At 39.7% G+C, this 12,902-nt stretch overlaps 1 protein-coding gene across 3 annotated transcripts in view; it reads right to left on the bottom strand.

Annotated features, from left to right (window-relative positions):
• Window positions 1-8,796: 8,796 nt before the first annotated feature.
• Window positions 8,797-12,902, bottom strand: part of WRNIP1 (WRN helicase interacting protein 1) — a 35,249-nt gene continuing 31,143 nt past the window's right edge. For 2 of the 3 annotated variants that reach the window (XM_075125407.1, XM_048839733.2), the window contains 3 exons: window positions 10,737-10,892; window positions 9,947-10,026; window positions 8,797-9,608 (listed from right to left, as the gene is read on the bottom strand). In XM_075125407.1, the coding sequence (XP_074981508.1) occupies window positions 9,333-9,608; window positions 9,947-10,026; window positions 10,737-10,892 (512 nt within the window). In that variant the 3' untranslated portion in view covers window positions 8,797-9,332. The remainder of the gene's footprint in view (window positions 9,609-9,946; window positions 10,027-10,736; window positions 10,893-12,902) is intronic. The other variant, XR_007355178.2, reaches the window with a different exon arrangement.

Below are 12,902 nucleotides of genomic sequence, written 5' to 3'. Positions count from 1 at the left end.
GTGTTAGGTTTGCTGACAACTTTGATGTTGTTTTGCCAGTTCCTCTATTTGTGTGTCAATCCCTTGCTACCTCACAAAACTCCTGGTCAGGACTGTCACGGTTACCATTCCCAAATGGTCTTCATGTAATTCTTGGAGTACTCATGACTGGAATGTCATAGGAATAACCAATTTGGGGCCACATATCAGGCAACCTTGATATACACATAGCAGTTCTTTCTGAGCAAAGAAAGCTAGAAACAGTGTTTGTGGAGGCAGGCTGTCTCTTCCTCTTCCTCAAGGCTCGGGGGAGGTGGGAAATGCCACCAGTGGGAGCACTGAAAGCAAGGAAAGACAGTCTCCCTACTCTCAGTTCCTGCACCTGGTGCCACAGTGCCCCCCACCCCTTCAGGTCCTGGAAGGAGCAATTGCAGGGAAAGTCCTGATCAATCCTTGCTGCCCTAGGCTGGAGCAAGCCCTGTACAAACAGAGTCATCAGAAAACATAGCTGCAAAGTCTCTATGGAGCACATGCAAACTGTAGTTTTTCAAAGATTTATATATTGGCCAAATTTTGGAGGAATTTTCATGGGGATAGCCACAGGCACATCCCTGCCACTAGGGAGAGCCTCTTGCCAAATTTTCATGTCCTTGCTCCAATGTCTGAGGCCACTATAGCTTCTCAGTGAAGGGGTTGTAAGACTTTAATATGGGCAAAGTAACACTTTTTTTCTCCTATTTTTGCTGAAACATTCCCAAAAAATTGCCACAGGGAGACACCCCAGCATGGAACATTTCAGCTCCAATGGCTGACATTTGACAAAGGTATAAGTAGCTGAACACAGGGTCTAATCATGGAAAGCATTAGGCAACCGTGATAATAGATGTAGCTACCAGCTTTCCCTAAAACAGGTAAGAAACTACAGTGTGGTGTTGCCCTGTGACTGCCACAGGTGAAAAGTGTTAGCTGATGCAGTCTGAGCTTTGGTCAGGCACATAGAGTCTCCTTTACTCAACTTGTTTTAAGCTAAGAAAACTGAATTAATTATTTTAAGGGAACCAGTTGAGTAAAGAAACCTATATGTCAGAATAGTTCAGCCTGCATTAGCTAACCCTTTTCACCTGTGAGTTGGGTTAGCATTAACAACACTGGTTTCTTGTACAGTTGTAAGGAAAAATGCCTTTACATGACTCAGCTCTACTTATTTTGGGGTTCATTTGTTTTCATGAAGGGGCGGGGAAGGGACAATAGTTATCTGGCACATTTTAAAACAATAGTTATGCTGACACTACCTCTTAGGAAAAAAAATGAAAATGTTCATTGTACAAGTGTGTATGTAGTTTTACACAGAGTAGAGGTTAAAAAAAAATTAATGTAAAACACCAAAATTGAAGCATTTTTGCCTTTAGTTTACAGGCTATTCAATAGATGCCTGCAGATACCTAAATAGCCTTTGAAATAGGTGGAATAAACTTGATTTGTGCTCGCCGTTCCTCCTTTAATAAATAAGGGCATGGTCCTGCCAACTTTTACTTATAGAAGCTGTCCAAATGTTAGTAAGCAGTGCCATTGTAGTAAATGGGCCTGCTCTTTTGAGTAAGTACTTTCATGAGTAAAAGTTTATAGGATCTGGCCCTCGGCCTCCTACAAACACCTAAGAGATCTGTATAATAAGTGCCCTTTTTGTAATATTATCCCCTATATTTTTAAAGGGTTACATAGGGATTTGGCCCTGATTCAGCAAAGTAGTTTTAAGCATATGACTAATTCTATTAACATCAATGTAATTACATGCTTAAAGTTATGCATCTGCTCAGGTATCTTGCTGAATTGGAACCCTACCCATTTATCTTCTCTTGTATGTTCAAATGCATATAAAGAGCTAAAAGTTCCATGGTTGATTCCATAGCTACGGAGTCCTGGCATTCCCGGTAGCTGTCCACCAGATGGCTGGGTTGCAGCACACATATGGCATGGAACAGAAGCAAGGGGTTTAATACTGCTTCCAACAGTCTTACCTTGTCAAATGCTTTATCTTTTACCATTTATCTTCATGGTGTGGCATATGGCCATCCCTTTTTTGTTGTCATTTGTTTTTAATCTTTGCATGAAATATTACAAAGAGGCAACAGTGGGTTTTCATTGAATCATATATTTAACACCCCCAAAAAAGAGAAGCTACAAGCTTTTTCCCCAGAGTACAAAGCAACATGCTAATATTTTCTTATATCTTTCTTATGTGATTAACAAGTATAATACAAAAGAAAAGAACATAAAAACCACCATACTGGGTCAGACCAAAGGTCCATCTAGCCCAGTATCCTGTCTTCTGACAGTCGCCAATGCCAGGTGCCCCAGAGGGAATGAACAGAACATGTAATCATCAAAGTGATCCATCCCCTGAAACCCATTCCCAGCTTCTGGCAAACAGAGCCTAGGGATACCATCCCTGCCCATCCTGGCTAATAGCCATTGATGGACCTATCCTCCATGAATTTATCTAGTTCTTTTTTGAACCATTATGGTCTTGGCCTTCACAACATCCTCTGGCAAAGAGTTCCAAAGACTGTGCACTATGTGAAGAAAAAAAACCCCTTCCTTTTGTTTGTTTTAAACCTGCTGCCTATTAATTTCATTTGGTGATTCCTAGTTCTTGTGTTATGAGGAGTAAATAACACTTCCTTATTTACTTTCTCCACACCAGTCATGATTTTATAGATCTCTATCATATTCCCCCTTAGTCATCTCTTTTCCTAGCTGAAAAGTCCCAGTCTTATTAATCTCTCCTCACACGGCAACTGGTCCATACCCCTAATTATTTTTGTTGCCCTTTTCTGAACCTTTTCCAATTCCACTATATATATTTTTGAGATGGGACAGCAAGGGCAGGAGGAGTTAAACTTGAATTATAAGCAAAATCTACGCTCAGTGGCCTTCTTGGTGACAGCACAATGACTTGTTACAGCCTCTCTGACATCTTTGGGGGACATAAGCAGGTGCATGTCCTCCCTCTTTTGAGATCTGAACATTCTCAGTTAAATTTCTGATCAAAGGAGATTGGAATTCTTATCCCCTTCAAAACAGGTGTAAGAAGCATCTCATTGTGAGAGATGCTGTCATAACTTAGGCTCTGTCTGCATTAAGGAAATGCATTCCATTGTAACAATATTAGTATCAATGTACTTATGCCAGCAAACCCCTAAAGCAGACAAGCTGCACTGGTGAAGCTCACTTCAGAGTCACACTGGTATGAATTGCCTTAATGTTGACAAAGTCCAAATCACAGAAACAAGTTATTAGGCAAAAAACCTTTACAGGAAAGGACTTCTTTATTAAATGACTTGATCCACAGGAGGTCAAATCCAAAGCATGGCCCTTGTACACAGATATTTCTCTCTACGAAGGATGGCCTTGCTGCATGCAGGAGTCATTCATAATTAGTATGAAGTTCAATTCTATTATATGCAATCCGAGGAGGAAAGAATCATTCCACATCCAAACAGCTGCGGAGTAGACTAAGCCAGGTTGAGTGAGTCCATATTACTAGCACATCCAGAAAGGGAACTGCATAAAAAAAAAAATTAAGGACACAATCCTGTCGCTGGGACTATTCACAGCATGAGGAACATTTCAGTGTGAATGATGGCATCATCATCTGCCTCTATACTATTTATGACAAAAACTGAAGGGGAAATCTTTACATCTGAGAAAATTAAAGAAGAGATCTCTCAGCTTTCTGGTCAATTAGACATGTCAAAATATAAACGGCAGAGAGGGTCTCGCTAAACTTTCTGTAATCAAAATTGCTCAATCTACAGCCAAACAGGTTTTTGTTTTTTTTTTAAAATGTTTTGTTGGACAGAAAGACACTTGATAGCTTTGACTAGAAATCTGGATGGAATTTGAACTCTTTCAGAAGTGTATGTTGGTTTATAACTAGTTGTTAAGAACTTCTCTTAGTATGTACTAACTTCCCTACTAACGATGAATAGTATTTAGACTTAAATTTTATAAATCCAGACAAATTAAAGTTTGCCAGGGATTTGATATTCTTCCACACCACTCGTATGGAATCTCACCCTTAACAAGTAACAATAATGGAAGGCCTGGATTTTTCTGACCCACGTTCTCTCTCCATCGCACAGAATTCACTGAGGAAAACAGCACTTGTTCATTTTGCGCTTCCCAGGTCACAACTGACACAGCAGTCTCAAACCCAAGACTACCCAAGCTATGTCCCCAATGTTCAGAACAGAAAAAAAAACAGCTTCCTGCTCTTCAACAGTAACCTGTGAAAACTGCTAATGAAACCATCAAAAGGATAAAACTACAAAAGGATGCAACTGTGCCATAACCACTATAATGCTATTTTGTTAAAATGAGATGGAGTATTTAAAGTGAAGTTGCTGAGATTGACATTCTTGTTCAACGATCTGGTCATATAATATTGGATGCATCATAAATTTATTATAAAATTTGGCCACTAGCCCTTTCAGGAATTAAAGATAATCTGCCAGTATGGTTTTGTGTAGTGTATGGTTGTTGAACTTAGTTTTCATTAGCCTCCCATGCAGCTCAGGATTTAAGTTCTTAGCTTTTGATGAAACACATACAATTACTCATAGCCTTCAGATATTTCACTAGGAGTTGTTCTCTCATCAAATCTCTCAAGCTAAGCAGGGGCAGAGTGACTCTGTACTTGGATAGACCTCCAAGGAAAATCTAGGTAATACAGGAATCATTGTAACGATTCAGTAGATTTTGCTCTTTTGAGTCAGTCTTGAACCTAGACTGACTCATGTTACTGATGCATTATACTATTGAAAGTGGTATCTTTCAGTGGAGACTTCATACAAGTCCTGGCCAAACTATTTCACGGCACTTTCACAAGGTGAGGGCAATTTAGCATTGTGTCCATGCCCAGTTTGTGTATGCATAATAAAATCCTTCCAATTTCGTTTCCTTCTCTCACTCCAGTTGAGTAAGTTCTCTTTAGCTACCCAACATGGATGTGTAGTAGTGTTATGCTCTATTTAACAGTTGCCAGCTATATGATTCCTGTATATAGTGTGACAAAGTCAGACCTGACAGCTACAGGAGTTAAAGCCCTTTTTTCTATGCACTGATAAGAGGTTACCTCAGGTTAATTAGAGTCACACCTGAGCCCAATTAAGGACTTGCTGGTGACCTTTAAAAACCTCTTCCCATGGGAGAGAGAGGAGAGCAGGGACAAGAAACAAGCTGCGGAAGGATGGCAGGGAGAAAAGGTTCCACCTAGGGGGAGAGCCGTTCGCCTCCCTACTGGGGAAATACTGAGTTTACTACGGTTTGAGGAGGGGTTGAGGACCAGGAGCCAGCATAAGAAGGATCAGTGCTCTGGTGGGAGCAAGGAAATGAATTTGTGTTGGAAGTTATGCTTAAGGAAGCAATTCAGGCCAACTCTGAGGCCTAGCTTGTGAAAACTGAATATAAACTACTGTTAAGAATTATAATCCCCTAGAGAAGGACTGATTTACTCCAGCCACAGACCCCACCCCCAGCCTGCTGACAGAGTGAGAACTGCTGAGGCTGACGTGGTGATAGAGATGCATTGCCACAATTTTATATAAAAAGTTTGGAAGAGGCAATATGTAAATAAAGGGACACTGTTAAGGTCCAAATATTCCTTCCCCTGCACAAATTGCTTGATGGCTTGTGTTGTTCAGGAGGTGAGAGTAGATGATCATATTGATCCCTTCTGGCTTTAAAATGAAAGTCAATATATGCCTATGGTCACATGTGAAAATGATGAAATCCCTTAATTTAAATGTCAGAATTCTTAGTCTGTTATTGTGAGACACTGAGTGGTGGGCAATATGCCAGATACACATTGGAGTGAAGGGCAGTATCCACAAAGGAGTAACTCCATCTAGCGATGTTGCCTTGCAGCAACTGTGTGTCTACATAAAGGCTAGGGGAGAAATCTCTAGCGCAGAAAACATCAGGCGGTTGGCCCTGCAAGTCAGCTCTATCGTCTGACATCTCCTGTAGATGTGCTGGCTTCCAAATGTCTCAGCCTCCAAGCTTTTGGGCTCAGTCAGTATCACCAAGAGGGGTTTTGGTCCTAAGACGAGCTTCTGCCTCCTTATTTATTTCTGCCTAGGCATACATGCAGCAGGTTCAGGTACAATGGTTGCCTTCTTTAAACTTGCTTGTTGGAATGTGAGGACAAAGTACACGATATGCCAATGACCCTATGAAGTCCACCATCACAGACTGCGAGCTGGAGAAACCTGACTGATGTAGCCCCTCTATCTGAAACCAGACTAGATGACAGGTTCTCTACACGAGATGCAGTACAATTTTTTCAGGCATGGAAAAATCAAACAAGACTGCTGTGAGCACAGGATAGGTTTGGCAGTTAAAAATTCATTAGCATCCAGGGGCAAATGTCTTGTTACAACATCAAAATGCATCATAGCATTAAGAATATCTACCACAGGTGGCTTTGCTAAAATCAGGATATATACCCCAATACTTTCATCTGTGAACAGAAGGACTTGCTCAGTCAGCAACTTGAGAGCATTACCAAAAAGCTACCACTGGGAGATTTCAACACTAGAATCGGCTCAGCTCATGAGATGTGGCCACTATGCACTGGCCACCACAGAGAGGGAAAAAATGAACCACAATGGGCAAAGACCACAGGAGCTCTGCACTCACTGGGGGCTGTGCATTGCAAACTGTAAGGAACTTATGCAGCCTGTGCAAGGCCCGTCACTGAATTAATTTGGCTTACCCTGGTTCGTCATCATCCACAAGAAACCGCCCACGCAGGCTATATAAGAACTCAACAAGTGCCAGTCTGTGTCTGCCAAACCCAGCAGCAGCCTGACTCCCTACTCGCTAAGTGCTGTGTTGTGCTTTTTGAAATAAAGTCTGATTCTGCTTCAGTTGAAGCAGAGTCTGTTGTGAGTGCTATCTTGTCCAGTGACATCAACACCTACTTCCAAGATGGTCGTTGCCAGTGCTGGTCATGGAGACACCTCAGATTTGAACACTGGCACCAACTGGATTTAACGGTCACCTGTAGAAAACACCTACAGGATGTTCTCCATACTTGCAGTTTTCACAGTGAAGTCTGGGCTGTGCTGCAAAATAAGGCTTTTACTATGGAAAATTCATTGTACCGAACACCACTGCCACCTATACAATATCAGCTCAAAAGACCAAACAAGGTGTCTTCAATTCATTGCAAATATCAGGGAAGCTATGTCATTGATTCCATTTTCCCTGAATGCTGATGTAGCATGGAACACAGTCAGAATGAATATCCATATAACTGCAACTTTGGCTTTTGGTAAAAAGACTGTAGAAGATAAAGACTGGTTAGCAGCATACTCTGAGAAATACTTCCAGTTATTGAAACAAAATGCACAGCATATCTTTACCACAAAATGAACCCCTCTCCTGAGATAAGTGCTAACCTCAGGCTGGCCAAGAACGCATTGCAATGAACAACAAGGCAATGTGCACGATGACACTGGATCAAACTGTGAGAGAAGGTAAAAATGTCCTTTGAAAATGGAGAGCTAAGAGGTATGTATGATGGATTCAACCAAGCAATATATCCTTCAGCCAAGAAGGCTGTCCTGCTCAAATCTCTTAATGGAAACATATTGTTGACAGAAGCAAACAGATGCTATGCTGGATGGAACACGATCACAAACTCTATGCACGTGAAATCACTGTTTCGGAAGAAGCACTAAATGTGATCCCCAGAGTCCAGATTATCGAAGAGCTAGATATAGAATCATCTATGAATGAGCTTGAAAAGGCAATCACTTCCCAGGAAAGGTGACAAGAAAAGATGGAATTCCAGGTGACACAGTGAAACAAGGAGGACAGATTGTGCTTAAACATCTGCCAATGTTCTGTTTGCCTGTTGGAGGGAAGGAGGTGTGCCACAAGGCATGAAGAATGCCACCATCACAACATTGTACAAAAACCAAAGGAGATCAAAATGATTGCAACAGCTACAGGGGAATCTCTCTCCTTAGAGTTGCTGGCAAGACATTAGCACAGGTCACTCAAGACTGCAAGTTCTTTTGCATCTATGCCAGTAGATCAATTATCCATCACTGTTGCACTAAGGCAACTGCCAGAAACATTGACACCACCAACTGGGAAGACGCAGCTAGCAACAGCCCATACTGAAAGGCTGTACCAGGAAGTCAGAGAGACCAAAGAGAGTGAAAGTGAGGAGAGCAAAGAGGAAAGCGCAACAGGCCTCAAACACCAGTCATGCTCCAGCTTCATTTTCTGGCCATGCCCCTTATGCATGCATTATCTGTGGCAAGGACTGTTGCTCGAGAATTGGACTTTTTAGCCACTCACGATGTTGCAGGAGTGCACACAGAAACTGAACTGTTTTGATATAGTTAAACCATTGTCTTTCAAGACAGACAGTTGCCATTCCATTCCGATCATAAGACAAGTCAAATCTGTGCCTCCCAACTGTCTTGACTCGAGGCTATTGGAAACTCTTGAGCAAGACTGGAAGTATTTAGCAGATAGTTTAGTATTATAGGGTCTTGCATCTCAAAAAGCTATATTTAAAGAAAGCATCACATTATCAAAAACAAAATAAAGAGAGCTACAAGTAAAATGTCAGTTATTTTTCAACATGATGTGGTCATTCTACTTTCAACCTCAATTAGTCAACCAGCAAATGATTTGAATTTGCTATAGAAGCTGGTTATTAGAAATAAAAAACACCAGAATAATGTTAAGAACTCCATCACTACCATAACAAGATTTCACACACATACATATAAATAACTTACAATAATTTTGTAACAGTTTTATTGATTTATGACATCTTGCCATATCAAAAACAGTTTAGAACACAGTATAATGAGCATTATATTGTAAATACATTTTGTTTTACCATAGGATTTTATATTTTACTCTGTGCAATTTCAGTTTCTTTTTAAAATAGCATCCTCAAAATATGAAGTAAATTAAGGTGGCTTTTAAAATATATAATATTCCTTCATTGTGTTGTTCTGACAGTTGTAGTCTGTTCTCCTCAGTATTACATTTATTTTCCTTAAAGGGCAAAAGCCATGTTGCTTCAACCACAAAATGTTATTAAGTTAATAAAAGCCACCTTTGGTTTCCTAATTTGTGCAACTGTAGATTGTTTTAAAAACATCCTCTAAAATGTTTACAAAACAGAAGGACAACAGTGTCATCATGGGCCCAACAGTTTCATCATGTCAGCCCAGGAGGCACATGTCTGAAGTAAGAAGAGATTTTCAATCCAATTGCAAAAAACCAAAAACTTTATTAATAAAGTCACAGTAAGACTATTACGTTTTTCGTCCCTTAAAAAAGTCCACTCCTTTCAGTGCTTCAGGCAGATATTCTTGCTCTGCAGGTTCCTTGTACATCGGGTTATATTTATAATCTTTACCATAGCCCAAGTCCTTCATGAGCCTGGTTGGAGCATTTCTCAAGTGCAGTGGAACTGGTGGAAGTGGTCCCTGGTGGTTTCTCAAACATGCTTTGACATTGCTGTATGCACTGTACACCTCAATAGACTTGGGTGCTCTAGCAAAGTAGACTACACATTGGGCTAGTATGACCTGCAAAACAGAGGGAGAACAATATTACTTGACTTTTAGATTGTAAACTCTTTGGAACAAGGACCATCATTTAGTTTGTTTGTACAGCATGTAGCACCAGGGACCAGGTCCTTGTCTGGCCTGTAGTTGCTATTGCACTATGACTGTTTAATAATAAATAATAATAATAATAATAACAACAACACTTCCTCTTGCTTCTGGCTGATTAAGAAGCAAAAGAATAGTTAACTTAGAGTACAAAGTTTTAAATATTATACAAAGAAACCAAGAGTGACAAGACAAAATAAAACTGGTTGAAAATGTGCGTATGGTCATACAAACAAGTTTGACAGCCTTACCTCACATTCTGGCATTCCAATAAAATGACAGCCTTGGTATGCAGCAACTGCTTGTGTTAATGCCAAAGGATCTCCCAGTCCTACAACAAAAAGGATCATATGTGAGTAAATTAAAAACAGCAAGTACTGTCTTTCTTCAGCTACGCTACGAAGTCATACCTCTGCTACTAAAGCGAAGGTATGTATGTCTAGTTTGGGGTGGCTTTTTCAGATAACAGGTCATTTTAGATAATATATGTATATGGTTTCCCCAAGACTGCAACCATCACATCTTTACTAAAGTATCATAAGGGAAGTTTTGGTGAATCAGTCAGCTGTGGATAAGCCAGCAAGGTGTTTACAACTGGGAAAACAGCTAGCAGGCTTTGAAGTCAGGGTGATTATTATAGAGTTAGTTTCCTCAACTACCAGAAAATATGGGTGTCCCTAACACCCTCTGGATAATTTACGTTCAAATGAAAATACATTTTTAATCAAAACAGTTTATTTTATTTAACTATCTACTGAAACTTAAAAATTCAGGGATCTGTGTTTTTCCTGTAAGAGTTTATCAGATCACTAACACCGAAAGTGGAATACTGAATGCAGTCACCCACTTAATCTGAGGTGTCAATTATATCATCATTTGTTGCAAAAGAAAAGTTTAGCCCTGAACTCTAGTTATGGCAACACACTTTGATTTGTTGTTTTTTTTAAGCAAACAGATTTTTCCAAAAGTAACTGATGCAAACTGAAGAATGTTTAGATATTATTTTTTAAAATGTTCCGGTACTATTATTGTGGTGCCCACCTATATCTTCGCTTGCAAATCTCACCAGCCTTCTTGCCACATACAGTGGATCCTCACCACCTTCAAGCATTCGGGCAAGCCAGTAAAGGGAAGCATTTTCATCGGAGCCTCGCATAGATTTATGAAGTGCAGAAATACAGTTGTAATGCTCTTCACCTATTTAGAGAGGGGGAAGAAATGGCGAGACATGTTATGTACAGAAATGTAACTGAACAAACCCACAAAACATCTATTTGTTTATTACTTGTGCTTTCACTGGTAAATACATTTTAAGGGATTTTTTTAAAACTGTGTAATAATTAGATATGGGCCAAAACTCCAGATTAAAACCCTAAATCTGTGCATGTATATTGTGTCTGATATGCAGCAGGTTTTTTTTTTTTTTTTTAAGTTTTTACCTTTTCTTTATACACTGAAAAACAAAACAAAATTGTTTTTGCAGTTCTCCTTTAAAATCTGTCTTCAATAAGAAAAAATTAATAAATTTTAGGGCAATTAGGAATCAGGAAAGCCATATAGAATATTCATGAGGCCCAAGAAAGGGAAAACATATTCCAGGCAATTGGTGAGTATTACTGGGGAAGGAATTAGTCAACAAGCTTACTGTACCACCATTTTTGAATATTCATGGAAAACTGTGGAAGTGACAGAAGACTGGACAAAAAACAAACACTGTACTACTGATCTAACAGAGAGAAAAGGAGCCTAGCAATTATGTTCCCATAAATTGAACAATATCTCTGACGACATACAGCAAAAATTAAGGGAAAGTATTTCACTCCTGTGCCAATTTTTTCCAATTAAGACAGGGAGAAACCTGGAAAGATGCAATACTGAAAGATCTACAGATGACAGAAGATAGTAAATCAGATGTGAATTTGCAGTATTAGATATCAACAAAGAAACCAATGCAATTTATGATGAATACATAGAGATGTCATATCACAAAGTCTGGAGGAAATAGTTTTTCTCTACAGTGCTGGTGCAACTGCATCCTGAAATACTGGATTCAGTTACAGGCACTTTCTTTACCAGACAGACACTGACAAATGGATGGGAGCTCAGGAGGGAAGAAAGCGATTACATATGGGGCTAGAAGGATTGAAATGCAAAGAAAGTTTAATATATAGAGATTGGCTAACTAACTCTCCCAGGGAGACAACTGAGGAACGGGAATTTTTGAGCAAAGCAAAAGTGGATACAACTAAGAATAAGAAGGGGGAAATTAAGAAAGGGAAAGTTTCTATTTACAAATTTGTGTGTACTTGATTAGCAAGTTTTTTTAAAAAAATAGGTATGTGTTTTAACTTTCCTTATCATCTGCAATTTTTTTTGGCTAAGTGTCTGGTGTGCTTTGGTTTACAGATACCATAAATATAACATGCATTATTAAGACAACTGACTGCACATAAAAGCAACTGTTACATTTCTCTTCCTCCTCTACCCCCAAAAATTCACAACCACAGGGCCATATCTTTAGCATTCATAGGTGCATGTTAGTTTGAGTATAGTTGAGTAACCTTCTGCCATTGAACTGAAAAGGAAAACACAGACTTTCATGGGCGCAAGACCGGACCCATGTCCCATATGGTTATTGTAATCATCATATTGTTATTCTATCTGGATTTTAGACTCACAAGTGTGGTCTTCTGGAACATACAAGCCTGCAGACAGCTATTTTTAATAAGTATTCCACACAGAGTTCACTGGTATGCAGTCATTATCATGCCAACATACGCAGCATATCTGTGCTCCATCATAGCACTCAAGCTTTCAACTTCAGCTGGTAGCAATAAACCCAAGCAGCTGAACTCGCATCATGCTCTTGGAAGAGGCGTCTCTTTGTCTCTTATAAGTGAAGACGACACACTTGCCCATCTCTTTCTAATGAAAGTGCTTTCGTGTGCTGTTTGGGCTGCTAGATGGGAGTTCACTTTGTAATACAACACCAGATGGGGAGAATCCACACATGTATATAAACCCTGAAACACAACAAGGTATGTATTTCACAGCAGATGACTAAGTCCTGTTGGCATAGAAAAGGCCATATTACTATTCTACATTTACATTACAGTCACAGCTAGAGACCTCAACCAGGTCAGCATCTCATTGTGCTAGGCACTGTACAGACAAAACAAGCAATAGTCCCTGCCGCACGCATATTCT

The sequence above is a fragment of the Caretta caretta genome, chromosome 2 (genome assembly GCF_965140235.1).
Source record: "Caretta caretta isolate rCarCar2 chromosome 2, rCarCar1.hap1, whole genome shotgun sequence".
NCBI classification, from domain to species: Eukaryota; Metazoa; Chordata; order Testudines; family Cheloniidae; genus Caretta; species Caretta caretta.
The sequence above is the reverse complement of the archived record's forward strand: the minus strand, read 5'-3'. Positions and strand labels throughout refer to the sequence as shown.